General features: G+C 47.3%; 1 protein-coding gene across 10 annotated transcripts in view; it reads right to left on the bottom strand.

The window, feature by feature from the left end:
* The window catches only part of RBMS3 (RNA binding motif single stranded interacting protein 3), a 702788-nt gene extending 685779 nt beyond the window's left edge, over positions 1 to 17009 (bottom strand). For 3 of the 10 annotated variants that reach the window (XM_066991134.1, XM_066991137.1, XM_066991138.1), the window contains exon 1: positions 16014 to 16313. In XM_066991134.1, the coding sequence (XP_066847235.1) occupies positions 16014 to 16196 (183 nt within the window). In that variant the 5' untranslated portion in view covers positions 16197 to 16313. Of the gene's footprint in view, positions 1 to 16013; positions 16317 to 16393; positions 16654 to 16872 lie in introns of those variants that run through there. The other 7 variants (XM_066991149.1, XM_066991144.1, XM_066991135.1 and 4 more) reach the window with 6 other exon arrangements.
* Positions 17010 to 19102: the final 2093 nt, after the last annotated feature.

Below are 19102 nucleotides of genomic sequence, written 5' to 3'. Positions count from 1 at the left end.
AGGTACTTTCCATTACCCGACTCTGTGGGAGAGGCAGTCACCTTAGCAGAGAGATCTGTGGCATTTGCTCCTTAGGAACATTGAAATACAGCAATTCAAACACCTAATGAAGACAGAGTTTGCTGTAGCTTTTAAGGCATAACCAGATACAATGAGCTTCTGGAAGGGAATGTGCACGACTGTGCTGTCTGTACAGGAACTAGAAACTGCTACTACCAGAATCCTGTGACCAAAAGATTGCACAAGAAGCTGCAAATAGGAAAGACATGAGGGAAAAAAAAAAAAGTCATTTTGACCTCACTAATAGCAGACCAGCTTCAACCAAACACATATTTATCTTTCCCACCATTCTTTTTTGTGTTAAAATCCCTACCATTGTTAACTGGGCACTCCTGTTATCTACATAAACAGGTGACTGTCCATTAGTGCTGAGCTTTCTAAGCATCAGAAGAATTGCCAGTTCCTCCCCTCAAACCTCCCCCTTCGGTCAAGTCAAGGCTAAATCTACCCCGCCGATGATTCCGTGCCTCTGGAGTCCTGTTAGACCCTTGGCCTCAGAGATACCTACTGACAAGGAGTTCCACGAGCAACCAGCTCACTGCATGGCAGAGCACTTCTTTTTACTTGCTTTAGAATTTGTCACTCTTAAGCTTCACTGAATGCTCCTTTTTCCTCCCTGACTGTAAAACAGAAGAATTTCTTGCTCGGCAGAGCCTCTGCCTTCGCTGTCTGTAACCTTTTATCATCTCACTTCTGATTCATCTGATTAATCTCCTCTCCAAGGTAAACAGTCCCAATCTTCTCAATCTTGCGCTATATGGAAGTTTTTCCATGTCTGTTTAAAAACTGATTTAGGTAAATAGTTAAAAACTTACTCTGTTAGCTTAGCTTATACCTATAAATTACCTGTGCATATTAAATTTGTATTAGCTAGGTTTAACTGAATTAAGTGTATCCACACAGGGTTTTTCATCAAATTCTTTAAGTCGTTTTAAAATTACACCTTTTGTTAAAACAGAGCAAACTAAGTGTAGTTAGGCCATGGACAGTTTGTGATCCCCAAGGACTTCCAGGAAGAATTCAGGCAGTGCTTTGGGAAAGGGCCTACTTAGCAGACCCCTCCAAGTTACTAACTTCCATTACCCCAAAATTCACAAAACCCCCATGCTCAGCAGAGAGCAATTCTTCACGAATATTTTCCATCATCAGCACAGGGATTTGTTACAGAATTAACTTAGCAGGTTTTATCTTGATAGTACCACCGTTTATGAGAGATAGTTTATTGCCTAGGCAAGTCAAACTGCTATTAAACCACAGATATTAATTTAGCTGCAAGTGAGCTGCCCTATTGTACCCAGAACACAACAGAGATATAATGAAATCCGCTATAAAATTAATTCTGAAAATATCAAATGCAAGCATTGTTAAGTTTAAACAAAGGATATTTGCTAGTTCATTCCAAGACTTAGCTGCATTCAAAAATCCAGTGAAAACTGGCTTTCACACACACATGAACACACATACACACTTCTGCTCATGGAATAAAACTTTTAAATTACGGCTATTAAATGCATGGTATTTCTTAATGATAGCATTCATTGTTAAACGCATAATAATACATTTGACGGTGGAAAAAAAGAGGAATTTATCGAAAAGCTGCCACTGGATTGAATAAAAAAGTGCTTTCCTATAGAAGGCAACGTCTTTATCTACCAGACTACAAAGTGCTCGAGTGTTTCACAAGGAATTCAGAGGTACTATTTTGCAACAGAAACTAACCAAGAATTACAAAGAAGCAGATAATTCTAAAAATCCCATGTACAGGTCACCGAGTTGAAAGAAAGTAATTTTCTGCTTTAACGTTAAGATCTACTATGTATGCATACAAAATTTTCATGCAAATCAGACTTCATTTATTGTATAGTTTGTCTTATTTAATTAAAAGGGAAAAAGGAAAAAACAGAAGAAAAACACCTACTCCCCTCCATGTTGCCTATTAAGTTGTTTTTGCCTATTAAGCAGTTTCTGCCAAGAGGACCCTCGTTACGGTGCTTCCATTGAGGCTAATCGCAGAGAAAGGTGTAGGCACAGCCACAAACCTAGTGCTTAGGGTAGGGAGAGCAGCCACCCAGCCTGTCCATCAGGCTCACCTCTATTCACCCGGTAATTGCTGCGCTCTCCGGAAAGCTGACTAGACCTATCATGATCTCAGAAGGCTAGTTATCCCCTACTGAATCATTTGGGAAATTGGTAAATAATACGGCTAATAGGAAAGCAGCGAATGTCAGACCGCTCAGCCCAGAGGCCCCACTTTCACTGCGTGCCAAGGCGTGCTGAAGCAGCTGGGATGCGCCCTTGTCCCCACTACAGCCGCGGTCCTGCAGGGATGCCCCTTGTTCACACTCCCCTGTGTCTGCCCCACGTGCCGTGCCCTCTTGACGTTCCTATAGCCCCCACTCCTCATTCCCCAGTGGGAAACGTGCCGGCAGCCTCCTGCCCTCAGCTGCCTGGGGGCTGCTGAGCCCAGCCTGCCTGCCAGCTCACCTCCCTGCCCACCCCAGCTCTCCAGGGCTTCCAACGCCTCCCCTTCCAAGTCACACCTCCTCCTACTCTGAAGACTGTTTTGTGGGAACGCGGAACGCATTAGTTGGCTCGCCGGCCCCTAGCACAGCGACTGCTCATTCAGTAACGCTCACACAAGACTGGAAAAGACTTGTCATCCTCTTACTGTCTGGCACTCCGTTACTAGCTTATTACTGTTTCCCTCTGCAGTACAGGTCCAAATTGGATGTCAGACACAGCAAAATGCCAGCAAAGGCTCCGGTTCACAGTCAGTAACCAGTCAGCGGACACGGTCCAAACCCAGCCACATGCTGGCACGTTCCCGTTAGCACAAGGTTTGCCCTGAACAAGCCCTTTGCCATTCATCCACTTGTCTGCAAGGATTGGGGGATATGGGGGATTGCAATACTTCAGAATATTTGCAAGGTGCTAACAACCCATAGCAATGGCATCAGTTAAAAATTCAGGCGGGCACGAGGACAAGCAGGCCCTCTTGGTTCAGCAGCCAGGTCTCTGTGGGACAAATTCCCACAGAGGTCAAGCAACCTTCAGCATAATTGTTTCCTGGTCATCCAAATACTCAGGCAAGGAAGGAAGGGATTAGGTCTGTCAGCCTGCAGGCTCCCCAGCAGCTGGCCTGCCAAAAACATCCACCCCAGCCTTCCTTGCCTGCCTGTGCGAGCCACGAACCCTCCCAGGCTCAGCAGAGCCCATCGGGTACAGCCGGGCATCCCTGCGAGCGGCCGGGCTGGCGGCTAAAATATCACCTGGCCGTCAGCACAAGCAGCACAGGTAGGGCAAAGGGGAACAACCCGAGATGCATGCCTTCGGTCGGTATGGTGAACAGCTGACACATGGTAATTTTAAAGGGGTTGCCACGCTGCGGCAATTATAAAAAGGCTGATGCTCAGCTGAAAGAGCTGACAGTTGGAAGTTATGCCCTAGCACAAAAGAGAAGAAATGAAAGCGAAATGTGACTGAGCTGTTGTCTTGCATACTCATATTTTGTTGACAAATATATTTCTCAGTAGGCAAATTCAGCCCCTTCTTAAGAGTGTCACCATCAGCTGCTCACAGCAACACGACCTGCATCTCTTACAGACGTGGTACTCCTGAAACCGACAAAAGAGTGCGAGGACGGAGCGTCCTGCTCTTACACATCTGTTGCACAGGCTAACGCTGCGGTATCAACAGCAACTTTGGACGTCATTATGCAACCCTTCTACAAGCCCAAAAAAAAAAAAAAAAGATTGCATTGTAATGAAATATTTCTTTAAATGCCTCACCCTAAAAGACTGCAATTTGGCTGATGGTTACAACTTTAAAATACATTTTATTGTAAAAATGCTTCAAACGACTGTTCAGTTATTACACTAGCACTTTACATGAACTACCAACTACAGTAGATTCAGGTTAGACACAGTCTTTTAGGATATCACTTCCATAACACACTTTTTCACTGAGCTCCAAGACTGTCCTAGATACAGTTGGAAACACACTTTTACCCTGTTGAAATATTATACTTCGTACTATACATATACACATACACATAAGTATACAGGTTTCATTGTAGCAGCAACGTTTAAATACATAGAAAGAGTTGGTATTCACCTTCGACAGCTCCAAATTGCAAGGTCTGATCCTGCAAGTGTATAGATGACTATGAGACTGCAGTGAGTAATTTTATTTACAGTCACATTCATTTTATACAATTGTCAGGTAATTCATAACATTTTTTTGGAATTTGAGAGCATCTGAAACTGCATAGATACAGTTTCATTAAAAAAAAAAAAACATCAGATCACAGAACCACCAAAGACTGAACTGGAAGATCTATGGATCTCCTGCTCCAAGGAAAGATAATTCCTAACTCCAAACAAAATCTCATCAAGAGAGTTTCTGTCTTTTGTTTGGAACAGAGCAAGATTTGGACTAAAAATGTTCTGTAATTGTGTTATTTTAGCAAACTTTAAACACCCAAATTTATTTTAAACAGTGATCTGTGTTCCTTCCTTCCTTCTTTTTCCTCCAGTTGTGAAAATTATTCCCAAAATTACACTGGGCAAAACAGTTCTCTTACAGCCTTGAAGAGCTTAATATAGAGAAGTGAGTTTCAGTTTCCCATTCATGCTATGGCATGCCCTTCTGCTAGGTGTGTAAATACAAGAATCCTTTAAACTGCTACAGCCCCAGCAATGGACATGACTACCTCATCTGCTCCTACTAATCCACGGCCCTCTGGGTTGTTTTTAACAGTCTGTACCTCCCCTCTCCCTCCTGTGCAGCTTCTACTCCAAACAAGTTTTACTCAGTCATAAATCATTTCAAGAAGGTAAAACAGAACATGCTTTTGAGCCTGTGAAAAATGGGTGACAAGCTTCCTTTGCCAGAAGGATGCAAAATTTGTCCTTAGCCTACCGTTAAGTCAAAAATTAGATCTCGGTGTTTAAAATGTTGTTGGCATTTTAGAAGGACTTTTCCAAAATGTATGTATTTTTTAAATTTAATAGTTCATTAGTCCTTTTGACCCTTGTACAGCGGAGTCAAAGGGCTGAAGTGCTAAAACTGCTTCCCAGAGAGATACAGCAATACCCACACCAAGGGTGCAGTCTGTGCCCCTGCTCCTGAGCCCACGGGAGCATTGCCAGCACACCCTGGCACTGGTTTGGAAGATTGGCAACCAGACCACAGGTCAGAGGTGACGCTTTGTCTCCCACTAAGGCCAGTACTTCCTTGGCATCCAGTACCACCTGTACAGAGGACAATACCCAAAGAGTATTTCACCAGTGGTGAAAGCGCCCCCAGATACTTCGGAGGAAGCAATGGCCTGCCGTACAAGCAGGTCCCAGTCCCTCACACCCGCTAAAAACAGAGGAAGATGAATAAACTCTCTTGTTCTTCTTTTCCTTATCTTTGCACCTAAAATTCATCAGTAGATCCCATTGCTGCATTTATGCAATTTCTATTGTTTGGGCTTGTAAATGTTTTATTATTCTTGCCTAACTGTTGCACGTGTGCTTTTTCCTGTTACTTTTATGCACCGTTATAATGTAATAAATCTTACTTGGAAGCAGAACTTAGCATTTTTTACCTTTACTCTACACATTAGGTATGCTTCTGCTCAAGCACTCAGCACCTTGGCACACTGCACATTTCTGTGCTTATCGTTAGGTAACTCACCTTTTCAACTCTCCGCAGCAACCTCGGCTTTCAGAGATCCTGACTGCGACTGCTCAAGTCCTGTACTCCTCCTCACGTTTTGTTTTCTGGGTAGGTGTGACAGCCTCTGCCACGGCACTGCAAGGGAACCCGCCACATACAACAAAGCGAGGAGCACAGGGCATGCTAAGACTGCCGATACCACAGAACTGCGTGTCAGCGGGTACAACTGCTCTGACCTGCATCTTCAAAATAGCAGAGCTCCTACCTGTGACAGATGTGGTATCCGTAAGACCCATCTAAAATTTTCCTTTGTGTAGGTGAGAAACAGATCATCAGCATCAGCAGATGAGAGAGCAAAGCTTTAGGCACCTGTTAACTGCTGTATCACTGTCTTCCTGCTCCGAGTTCTTGGCAATAACATACAGTTAACAGTAAGTGCCTGCTATCTACAGTTTTCTACTTCTCATGGCCCTAGTCTCTTCCAGTTATTACCACCAGATGTGAATATATGAATAAGGAGGTGTCCTGACATGATCGTAGGTGACGTGCACAGGCACTGGGGAAATGCAGACCGGCGGTGCAGAATGCCACCTCTTCGCTGACACTGCAGAGAACACGGGCATGATGGATACTTCCAAGGTACCGAGAAGAAAGCCACAGTCTGTGGAACAGTGTGATCCAACAGATAGCCTGTTGTGGGGTTGTAAGTATAACTCCAAAGCAATAGCAGTTATGGGTAATTGCAACTGCATTACTGGCTAAGAAAGACCTTAGTCCCTATTCTGCGTGCAATAGCATGTGAAAGGAAGTGACCACGAAACACCACCTACAGAGAGAAAGGTGGTGGGTCTTACAAACAGGCAGCATGGACACAGAGCAGAGCAGAGCAGAGCAGACAGAGAAGCCAGAGCCTTGTTATTGCCCTGAGCAACATTTCCCAGCACCGGGTGAATCCAGCTCAGATGCAGATCTGGCTGATTGTCTCGTGACAGTCCTGTGGTACGACCCTTCTGGTAACGACTCCCTGAGCCACACTGACCTTGATTGGCTCTGACTTTCTAGCCTCCACATGGCTTCCCTTAGAATCGATTCATCATTTATTTATCTTCTGCAAGGAGTGTGTCCTCTTGACATGTTCGGGAAGTGGCACATTCAAGTCCCCAGTCTAAGGTCTCTGTATAAAACCACAATAACAGGCGACAGGGAGCTTCCATCACATTGGCTGCCTCCCTGTTGTGGACGGCAGGTAAAGTCATGTTCGGGATGAATGTCAGAGTCTTTCTTACTGACTTGCTCCTCTTGAAAACTTATGGCTTTCCTTCCCATTAAGCTTGCTGGCTTCCTCCCTCCTCCCTCTGGAAACATATCCATGGCCCCCTCCAAACTTAAGAGTTCCCTGTTTAAATAAAAATTTCCCCAAGTGCACAACAGGCACTCTTTAACTGCGCACACTTAAGCGACTACAGAACATCTGTGGATGCCTGTCTTTGAGGCCATGCCAGCAAGCTCACCATTTATTTCCCTGCGTCCATCTTAACAGCCCTCTGATAACGGTGTGCCATTTCCTGTGTCACACGGCGCGCGCGCGGATGTCGATGACGGTGTGCGCGGTGGCTGCTCTGCTTAAGGCACAAGTCAGTTTATCACCTGGAAATTTCAGCATGTCTCCCTGCCAGGGTAAAGCCGAAACATGCTTCCAGTTGTAAATCAGTTCAAACAGACGCATGCACACACTTCTCATTCCCTGGAACTGGACAGACCTTCCTGAAACCGCTTATTAGATCTGGGAAAATTAGTCCAAGAGCATATCACATGAGAGCCGTGGGAGAAGTAAGGCAGGATAAAAAATAGAGATTGCTTCACTTCTCAGATCTTTGGGGGTATCCTTTCTAGCTAGTCATATCTCAAACCCAAATAACCTAAATAGTTTTGTATCTGTTGGCTTTGGCAAAAACTCACTGTTGCCTTTTATTAGATATGAAGCAATAGGTGGGATGGAGGGAGCCAATTAATTATTAAAGTGACTTTCACATACTTTGAAAGTCTGCATGTCCTCGAAGCACACTCAATAAAGTTAACAAGGCTAACCAGGGCACAGACCACTTCACTGGTCTGTGAAGCCTAGATATGCATTTTGTGAACTCCAGGAGATTCTGTTGTGTGCTTCCTTAACTCCACATGGACCCAATACACACTTCATAAAGCTCTTTCGTCTCAAAATACAAACCTTACAAGCTCCTTCCTTCCAGTCCTACTCTGAAGTTGCTGTTTTCAATTAGCTTTCCAGCCAGGTCTCCCTCTCTGCCCTCCACGCCACTCCCTTTCACTCCTAATTCAACTTAAGAGCAGAAGGTATTTACATCCTATCCCCACGTAACATGTTCACCTGCCCATCCGTGAGGACCTGCAGCTATCCTTCCTGTGGTATGTCCGATACACACAGTAACCATCTCAAGGCTCTAACACACTCTTCAGATTCTCAGTGAAGCACAATGCATATCTCTTATACCATGGCTAATATCTAATATCATACTACTACTAAACATAATAGCTACAACAACTGTTTTTGCTAGATATTACTCCTTTAACCCCCCTTCCACACTTTACTTGAGCATATCAGTTTGGATCCACAAGGTCTCCTCCAGCGGGCTCCTGGCAATGAGTATAGATTAGTAATAACCTCGGTGAGACAACAGTCAGCAGCCAGTAGTGAAGAAGAGGTGTCAGTGGTGCTCGAGACACTCGTTGAACTTAATTAACATAGGCCCTGTTAACAGAACAGGCGTAGGTCCCACACCATTTTATTTTCACTCTCCGGTCAGCGATACCAATCCTTCGCAGGAGGTCTAGAACTAAGAGTGGAAATACATATACAATACAATAATCTTCCTGCAGCATTTCCAGTTGTTGATCGCACTGTCACTTTGACCAGCTTGAGCAGAACATCTTTTCGGAAGGAATAAACTCTGAAACTATAGGCCAAGGTGTTCGAAAGAGTGAACTCTGACACCAAGGAACAGTAAGCGCATTAACCAAGCTTTGGGGCTTGGGTCTGTAATTTTTATTCACCCAACACTTGTTTTTCAATCAAGGAAACTATTTCCATTCTGCTTCTGTAACAAGATTGGTCTTCACGTAATAGAATGTATAATGAAAATAACAGCTGTATTTAAACACACAGCAGAAGCCATTAGGCATGGAAGAATTACTCTTTTTCTAGTAAATCGTGGCTGTCTAACGAATTTTATACACGGCAGTTCTTGTCCATACTAGGAGCCAAATTGTGCTTTGTTTTATCCCAGTTAAGATGCACTGGTTACTATAGTTTCTGGAACAATTCTTATTCCCCTTATAGCTCAGAATGCAATTTGGGGAAATGAAACAGAACAGACAGAGGAGAATTCCAGAGCCATGGAGAAAGGACGAGGAGTGAGGAAGGAAAGAAACAACTGTAGAATACTTAATATTTGTAATACCTTTCAGGTCTGTCCTTTTTTCTTTATAATGTTTAAACATCCCATTAGCACTTGATCCAAGCACTACTTTCATGGAAATTATCATCAGTGCCCGTGTTGCCATTTTTTCTTATTTACAGCTGCAGTCCCATTTTCTTTAGTATTAGGGTATTTTCTGAGACCCAGGTTGTTAGAAACTAATAACTCTACTGAGACTGTGCAAATTTTATGCCCTTACTGGATAATTACTACTGGCAGCTAGTCACTACAGAAACCCACCTAGCACAAACTGCTGGGAAATAATCCCAGCCATTATGTGAGCAGCACGGCTACAGCCAGGCAGAGAAGAACTAGATAGGGAACCAAACAAAACCTGAGCCAGTCCACACACCAGTCGCGATACTTCATCCTTAGTGGTTAAGTAAACCTTAACCTCAGAATGGTAAGGACCTCAGTGCCGCACGACACAGTGAGCTTTTACCACAGATAGAGGTGGTGTAAAAACACCGAGAGCACCTAGCAAAACACTGGGAATAGCATGCAACAACACGGGCACTGTTCTTTTCTAGCTTCATTGATTATCCATTGTTCGAAGCCTCGGATTCGTTACAAGCTGGCACTCAACCCTTGGCCAGGAGTTCCTGTGAATACTGGGCTTTTGAGAAGGGCATGCCATGCCCTGGCCAAGCTCTAGACTGTCATGTGCAGTCTTGAATAGGGCTGCTTTCCAGTCTGTGCACATAAGCACAGCTACATACCACTACATCTGAGTCGAGGCAGTGTCCCAGCAGCTCCAGAGCAGATAACAATGCCCTTTTCAATGCTGCATCTTCCCCTGAGCAGGAATCCTCGCAGCCCCTCTGCAGCCAAGACAAATTTGCCATTAGCCAGAAAGCCAGGCTTCTGCAAACAAAATTTGTGGTTCTGTTTCTGATGACTCAAGAGTGTTGTTTAGCTCCCACCCATGATGTTCATTGTTTATGTCCCTGGATTTGTTACACAATCAACTACATATGCACTTCATTTCAGTCTGTAATAACTGTAAGTAGTACTTACTTTTCATAAAATCTCTGCATCGCCATGTACATATCTGTGTTTACCCCAGGAACCTTCCAGAGTACGATTGGCTTTTCAAGCTTCATCCACTTATTGATCAGCTGGTTGAAAAATTTAAACAGCTGTTCACTCTTTGCCAAAACATTTCTCATGCAATTTATTTAAGGGGAGAACTGTTTTAAATAGCAGACTCTTCTTTCAGATGTCTCAATACTGTGTAAGATTTTTAAGAACCTTTCATATATGCTGTCACATATGTTGTTTTAGTACAGACACTGGCAAAGTGCAGAAGTCAGCTCCTCCCTCTCCAACCTTATGCTTTAACTCTAACATAAACCAGTGCAGGACCTCATTCTCCACACTCTAGGCTTTCTATATGTCACTTCAAAATGAATATATTTTAAATGTGCATTTATTCTACTTAAGGTAACATTATTTCCCAGATCAGTAAAAGGAAGAATATCAGAATAGGAGATAGCAAGTAATTCTGGAGCTATGAAAATTAGGAGGCCTGATTCCCAAAATCTCTTCTCCTTACGGATTCTCTGATGCCTAATAAAATAAGTTCATTAGTCCTGACTTCAGTGGAGATACTAACAGTTTAGTTTTTTTTTCTCTCTCTGTCTCTCTTTCTATTCTTCTCATCTCTTCTCATCTGCTAAGTTTTGTAATAAGGCAAAATCCTAGGTTCATCTAAGGATTCTCTCTCTAGACAGCAAGAGGAGTGTGAGAGGCAGAGTACATGAAGCGCATGGAAATGCAGAGGTAGACCTGCCTGCAAAGCAAGGCTCTCGGTTCACAGCGAATTACCTCTCTTGACTTTTTTAATCCGAAATGTTTTGAATTCTCCTCAGAGCAGATGGCCCCTCTTCCTGAACGATGTCAGTGGCATGGTGAGGAGCTTTGCTGCCCGCAGCAGCGATGCAAAGGGCCAAGCCCCCTTCCAGAGGCACCCGCCTTGCACTGCAGCCACCCTCACCACACCGGCTCGAATTAGAGCCTGCCCCGCAGCTGTGACCTGGCGGCCTGCAGGACAAGGACCCGAACACAAGGGGCTCTGCATGGCCTGGGTGCGTGGCTCTGGGACAGACTCACCACCACCCAGTCAGCCACCAGGTGCTGGGAGCTCTGGAAGAACGGGGTGTGAGTGCTGCGCGAGCTTCTCTTCGGACAATTTCATCAGGAAGACATGGAGCTATGCAGCTCAATACGAATGTCATGACGGCCCACAGCATGGCAAAGAGCAGCTTAGGAACGAAGAACAGGTGCTTAAAAGTGCATGTGGAAAAGGCAGAGTAGATGCTGCTGGGCTGAGGAATGATTTCTGGAACATTCTTAGCAACAAGTTAGAGAAAAAGCCACTGTTCTTCAGCTCTGTCCACACTGTAAAGATACACTGGGATTTCTCTCTGACATCAAACTCTCAGGATAGCAACAGCCACAACTAAAATTTTCTCCCATCTCTGGGTGGGAAGAATTTGTCTGTCCCCGGGCAGCCAACGACCTGACCTTGACTGTTCATGTCTGCATTACGTCTTGGCAGGACTGCAGCCCATGATACACCTGGCAAAAGGCCTTCAGCACTTGGAAACTCCAGCTAGAACAAGATGTTGCATTTTATACAATTATATGAAGCTGCTAACATATAAGAGAAGCTGCTACAATCAGCAACTGGTCCTATTGTCTCTGCTTTCTTTGTCCCACCCGCCCCGGACTGGTCCCCTTATCCACTGCTGATTGCAGTTTCAGCCTTTGGTTCTTAACTTCAGGTTGTTCAGAGGGCTGGGGCCAGGTTATCTGAAAGAACATCTACACCTCCAGGGAAAGACAGTGGCTGAAAAGTACTCTCCTGTGCACAGTGGTACTGCCTGCAGTAAGAGAAGCACGTCTGACCCAAGACTGGACTGGGCTCCCCACAGAAAGAAACTTCCCACCGTCTGCTTCAAGCATCAACTGCATTTCTCAGGCTTCGTCTTCTCTGAAAGGTAAACACATAGGTACATGCAGCCTCACAAACCAAACCAAACTACATGCATAAGAGAAGTTACGAAAAGAGAATTCCCCCTGAAGATCCGCTCACTCTTCCTGACCCACCGCTTGTGGAAGACAGGTGAGCAATCACCTTCATGTTGATGGCAGCAGTCCTGTAAACACACCAGCGGAAGGCTCTCAGATGCTGACCATTAGCTTTGTATTGGACCACGTGCTCAGCAGAACAGAAATGCCGAGCTAATACCGAGTGCTTTTCCCCGGAGCACTCAGCTTTCCCCTCCAGAAGCTCACACCTGGGCACCACTCAAACAGCGACGTCGCGGACGAGCATTCAGGGAAAAGGCATCCAAACAAGCCTGCCCAACACTTCTGAACCCTTATATCAAACGCTGGCAAATTGTTTTTGAACTGGAATATAATGTACCCAGCCCAGATAGGCTTGCTTCTGCTATAACTTTGGCGTGCTCATTTCCATGTAAATACACAGAAGGTTCTTCACCTTGGAGCTATTCCGCAGGGGTTTTCATAGCTGGGATGGAGGTATAAAGCGAAAGCTCTGGGTGTGCTTGTAAACCATCCGTGCTAAACAATTTCTGCAAAGCTCAGACACACCGAGGAAAACCAAGAACAAAACACTATGATCTTATTGGGATGTGCAAACTTACTTCAGCAAATCCCTACGGAGGAACAACTTTTGGAGGGCCTGGCAGCTTCAGCTCGTGGAAAGACTGCGTGTATGTAACACACTGGCTGTGGCTGAGGGCTTCAAAGTCCTAGCTGGAGGCAGCACCCCTGGGAAAAATCTGGCCATCGTGTCAGCTATAGCAGAGTTTACCTGTAGCCATCACGCAGTTATTCCTGAAGACAACTCTCAAAGTGCTCCCTACTCCGATCCTTTTGAAGATACCGAGTGCTGAGAAACACTTTCTGGCGTGTTTTGGTTCAAGAGAAAAAATGGTATCCGTACAGAGTCAGTCGTCTTCTAAATCTTGCCTTCTAATACTTCCGCTTATTTTTTTTCCACCTGAATGGCAACTACTCTTGAAAGCACCACACACTGTACACTTGATAAAATATAAAAATGACCTTCACCATTTCTCTACTCATGCGTTGGTCAGACATAACTTCAAGGCAGAAGGATGCGGAGGAGGCAACCTAGGTCTTCCTCCAACAAAGCACTTAAGCGTACACTTAAGGGTGTCCGCATCCCAGCTGAAGACAGTGGGACATATTTCAAGTTATGTACGTGTTCCAGAATTTTACTGAAGTTCAAACGCAAATAAAAAATTAACACACGTCAGGTAAAAAATATATATCCGTATAAATGGCACTATGGTCATACCTTGCACTGAAATTCTACAGAAATAAGAAAATACTTTGTTTAGTTAATTCAGCAATGTTCCTTTTGGACAGTGACAAAAAGCGTTTTTTTAGAGCATGTATGTGACCCACTTCCGTTTAGGTGGAAGCACTCTTTTTACCTCTGACGGAAATGGAGCTGAATGACAAAATGTAAGGCTCTTTGTAATTCAAGTACGAGTCTGAAAAGCACACCCTGCCAGTGGAATCATGAGATTTTGTAAAATCTTAGTATTTATATATTGATAGGCATTCACGTGTCAGGAAATCAAGCTTGCACGTTCTTTACAATTTCCACATGGAGCACTTACACTTCTAGCACGCATCAGTGTGCCTAGGGCATTTGTTTAAGGGTCAGCCAAACAACGGTACTGTTATTTCAATCCATTTAGAAAGTTCCTAGCAAATGATGGTTCCAGCAATTTGGGGGAGTTGTTTTATGGTTGTAAATATTTTTTTTCACAATACTGTTGGATTTTGCTATGGTTTTAATGCGTTTTGCTCTTCTCGTCACATTTTTATGCCACTATTTTACCGGATACCTGAAATACTTTTGCACTAATAAGAAGTACTGGTTGCCCTGGGATGGCATCCAGAAAAGATACGTATACATTTAGGGAGCTTTGAAATATCAAAGCACTTCCCAAAAATACAAGCTAAAGTCGTTGCAAGCACTTTGGCAACGGCAAGCCTGGCGAAGCTGATATTGAATTTAAACAAAAAAAAAAAAGGGGGGGGGTGGAATTTATCACGGTACTTTTGCATGGCTATAACTGTGGGGAAAAAATGCAGCACTTTTCTTTCTATGTCCAAAAATTCAGGCAAATGCAAAATCAAACAGTGCAACACTGTTAATTATTGTTAATTGCAATACTGCAGTACGTTAATTAGCCATACCATCGATAATCAGGCCTTCCCTAGTATTCATTCACCTTCAGTCACACATTGTTTGCCTTCCTCATGTCCGCGACCGGTAAAACATTAGACAGGCTGTGTGGCACATCCGAAAGTAGCATGGATTTCTGCTGATGGCAGGGTTTTTAAACGCTCAAGGCGCTGGCACAACCAACTCGCGTGAACGGCAACCTTGGCTCTCCATTTTAATTACGGTGAAATAACGCATTTTCTATTCCATCAAGTAACGTGATGCAAGGGAAGGGATCCTAGAACCAATCGCAGACACACAGATCGTTCGGCTATGTACAGTAACATGCAGTGACGACAGAATGAAATATTCATAACCTCGAGGGAGACGAAATTCTGCGTGCATCTACCACGATACGAAAACCACCAGGTATCGTTTTAAAAACAAAACCCCCTGTTATCCACCTTACTGAGCTGTACAGGCCCTGCTTGAGCGATCGGTCTTGGATGCTCTCTTTGACTTAAAACAATAGGATGGAATTTACCGAACAGTGACAAACCTAAAAGTGGACGAGGTGAATGCCACGAACCTGGGGTCTCTGACTACAGATACCGTTTTTTCCAAAATACCCAGCGTTTCGGATGATGACTGCAACTCCGGCCATGCAGACGCGTGGTGTGCCACCGCCGTTGCATTAATTTATTGCATCGCTGCTTTGCATTCCTTCATTGTGCCACCGCGCTCGCGCCCGTTCGCAACAGCACAAAACTCGAGTAAAACTAGTTGAAGAAACGCGGCTCAAACCCAGCAGGCTGCAACGTTTCTTTTTTATCGTTTCGACGAGGGTCGTGATCTCTCTCACCGGGATTATAACCTGTTTCGGGGCGCCTAGCCTCCCAGGGAGGACCGCTGGGCTTTCAGCACGCCCCGGTTTTCGTCAGCCGGCGCACGCGGATCGCGCCTCGCCACCGCCCGGCTATCGCGACACGGCCGCGACACGACGCCCCCCACGCCTTGGGGGGGCTTCCCCGGCTCCGGTCCCGGCCGAGCCCCCGCTGGGAAGCCTGAAGGGCAGCGCAGGGGGGTGCCCGCAGACAAAAGCGCCGAGCGCTGCCACCGGGCAGCGCTCGGCGCTTTTGTCTGCGGGCACCCCCCTGCCCTCGGCGGCGACCCCTGCCCAACCCGGCCCCGCTCCGGGTCCGGCGGACACCCCCGCTGCGGGGGCAGCGCCCCCAGCCCCAATTCTCGCCCCCGTTCGCGTGGGCACGGCGGGGCGACGATGACACAGCAGGGCCGCCGGCGGCCCCTCGGAGCCGCGGGCGAGGGGGGCGAGGGGCACCGGGGAAGGGGGGGGGCGGCCCCGGCCCCCCTCAGAGCCAGCCAAACTTCGTCGGCGGCCGCCCCCCGAAGCCCGGCGGCCCCGGCCCGGCGCCTCCCCGCCCCGCCGCCCCCCGTGTCCTCAGCCAACCTCCGCCGCCTCGCTTCACAAAGGGCGGCCCCGGGAGCGGCCCCGGGAGCAGCGGCGGGGCGCCGGGGGGTGTCGCGGAGCGGAGGGCACCTACCTTCTTGTCGTCCTTGTCGCCGCCGTGCCGCCGCTCCGGGGGGCCGCTGTCGGCGGCGGGGCCCGTGTCGGCGACGGGCTGCCCATCGCGGGGCGGCGGGCGCTGGTGCGGGCAGGCGGCTGAGCCCGCCGCCGGGGGGATGGGCTCCGGGCACGGAGAAACTCCCTTAACATCCATCTCCATCTTCCAGCTCACTGCGTGGCGAGACAAAAGCAGGCGAACACTTTCCACCACCCCGCGTCTCTCTTTGGCTTTTCTCCTTTCGCTCTCTTTTTTTTTTTCTTTTTTTTTTCTTTCTTTCTTCTTCGCCTCCCGCCTGCCTCTCCCCCCCCCCCCCCCCGACACACACACACACACACACACACCCCCACCACCGCCACCTCAGGAGGCCGTGACACGCATGGCTCCGGCCGCCTCCGCCGCACCGAGCCGGCGGCTGCAAGCCTCCCCTAGCTCCTCCACACTTTTGTGTGTGAGTGTGTGCGCGCGTGTGTGTGCCTGTGCGTGTGTGCCCTCGCTCCGACGGCCCCCAGCCGCCCCCCGGCACGGCCAGGCGCTCACTAAGCCGCTCTCTCGCCCCCCTGGCAGCCCCCGGCCGTGCCCGGCTCCCCGCCGCCCGTGCCCCCGGCCCGGCCGAGCCCCCGGGGCCGCGGCCCCGCGCACCAAGTTAGCGGCAGGCGGCGGGGGCCGGCCCGGGGGTGGGGGCGAGGGGCAGCCGCCGGGGCCGGGCGGGGAGCTCCTGACCAAAACCCGGTCATGTCAAGGAAAAAGTTAAACCCCCCCCTTCCCTTCCCTCCCCTCCCCCTGCCCACGGCCCAGGCAAGCGCAATACAGCAAAGCGAAACGAGCGATTTCCGACCTGTGCGAGGTGCCGGCGGCGAGAAGAGGCGAGCATTGACCCGGTTGTTGCCTTTATTTTATTTATTTCCCCCTTTCTTTCCCCCCTGCCCCCCCAACCCCCCCCGGCACCAGCCGCTATGGCAAATGGGGGCTGCTCGGAGCGGTTGTGTGGGACTGGAGCTCCCTCTCGCTCAGGCTGCCGGCGCCACGCAGCACTGCACAGGGAGAGCCGGAGTGAGGAGGAAAACAAGAGCGGATTCAGGCAGGAAAGCTACATCAGGACCAGCCGCCGGCTCTCCCGTTTGCTCCCCAAAAATACGAGAAGAGAAAGCCAAAAAAAAAAATTGCGTGTAAGCTGTTATATCAGTCGTGACCGCAGCGTGCACGCGATTACTTCGTTCCTCGCATTAGCCTCCTTCTCAGACTGAAGTTGTACATGGTAGGGGAAAATGCAATCTCATTAGGAGTGTTTAACACCAAACCCAGAACCGCCTCAGTGGTGCCTGAGCCAAGGCACCGCTCCAGCTATCCCCCTCTTCATTTGGAGCAAGTGAATGCCGCGCACAGAGCAGATCGCTCTTAAATCAGGGCACCACCAGGTGACCAGCCTGCTCTCCTAAATATATCGGCACATAGTCCTGGGAGCAGCTGCTCTGAAAGTTAACTGGGAACCTCCACAGACAGTCTGCAGCACGAGGATACATGTCTGCCCCGTACCTGCCCTGTATGAGCAGGCACTGACCTCTGCAGCCACGACTCCTCGCTCCGCAGGCACTGGGCCACCTCCTCAGGAGCTGTGTTACACCAGGACAGAAGCTGTCCCTGGGTTTGGCAGTAAGTGGGCGACCTTCAGGTGTCGCAGGATGCCCGCGTGCTCTTCGCCTTGGGTTCCATTATTCTCCAACAGGATTGTTACTGGGGGAACCTGAACACGTCTCCTTGCAACAATATGCTTGGACAAAGGGCAAGAGCTAATCTCGCAATGGAGAAAAAAAGTCTTTGTCACAAATCTAAGCTGTGTATTAAAAATGCACATCTCTAAAGATCCTTTTCCTATTACCCTTAAAGTACGTCCAGTACGCACGGTCCCTACTGTCTTCCCAGATTGGTGCAAACACGGAGCATTTCTACTGAAACTGTCAGCATCAATGTTTAAAATTGAGGTAAATAATAAGACAATCGAGCCCTGAATATTGAAGTTTGTAGTCAAATACTACTTATAATCACTTATTTATAACCATTTAGATATAGCCTACATTTTGGGGTGGGAGGATTTAAAGATCCTGGACACCCACAGAGCTTTAGCCTCGTTACCAAAAAGCAGTACTGACTGCAGGCATGCACTCTGGGGGGCCTGGCCACACGGCCGTACTGGCCGCAGAACACGTGCAAGGAAGGAATTTGCTGTAGAGTTGCCCAAAGCGAAGCGGCGAGCCCATGTGGGTGGCAAGTTACCCCAGTGCCACTCAGCCTCTGCAGTTTCCACCTCCCTCCACGCACAATAGGGCCAGCAACGCACACAGGGAACCAAAGTCTGGGCTCGAGAGCTCTTCCAGGTTGGGCCAAAGCACTTCCAGTAGCACAGGCTGGAAAATAGTGAGGTAGAAGTTAAAATATCATTCATTCAGGTGCTGCAGCATGTTCTTGCAAGATTACTAATAAATGACATAGAAACCTTCCCGTGATGGGTGATACTAAATAATGCTGTTAGAAAATGACAATTCCCAATCTACTGTCTTCAGATCTCTAAAGTAAAATTCAAAGCAAACCCAAACCATCTAAAAATAGAGAGAAGCTAACCCAAATACAAACATTTCGCCATGTGCTCTGAAGCTTACTGGGGCTGGACATTGGCAGAGAACCAAGGAAAACTAATTCCAGAGGTGGGGGCCCTTGACTCAGAACACTCTGCTTCTAATCCTAGAAAGTTTAACCCCCAAAGCCAACAGAAGCTTCTCAGATGGTCTGAGTGAACATGTTCATGCATAAGAAGAGAAGGGCAGGTCCTAGACTGTACGGAAGTCAGTACAAAGATCCATACTTGGCTTTTGAATTCAAACATTTCCTTCTTCCCTTCTTTTTGTCCTTTTCTTTTCCCCATCTTTCCTTTTTGTACTGGAAAAGGTTTAGCATGCCACTGTGAAAATAAAATTATTACAAACAATTATTCCAAATACCACAGTGTTCCCAGCTGTTCTCTGCACAACCCAGGTTTCTGCCCAGCTGCTATTATTTAGTGGATTTCAAGA

This window comes from Anser cygnoides, chromosome 2 (genome assembly GCF_040182565.1).
Source record: "Anser cygnoides isolate HZ-2024a breed goose chromosome 2, Taihu_goose_T2T_genome, whole genome shotgun sequence".
NCBI classification, from domain to species: Eukaryota; Metazoa; Chordata; class Aves; order Anseriformes; family Anatidae; genus Anser; species Anser cygnoides.
The sequence above is the reverse complement of the archived record's forward strand: the minus strand, read 5'-3'. Positions and strand labels throughout refer to the sequence as shown.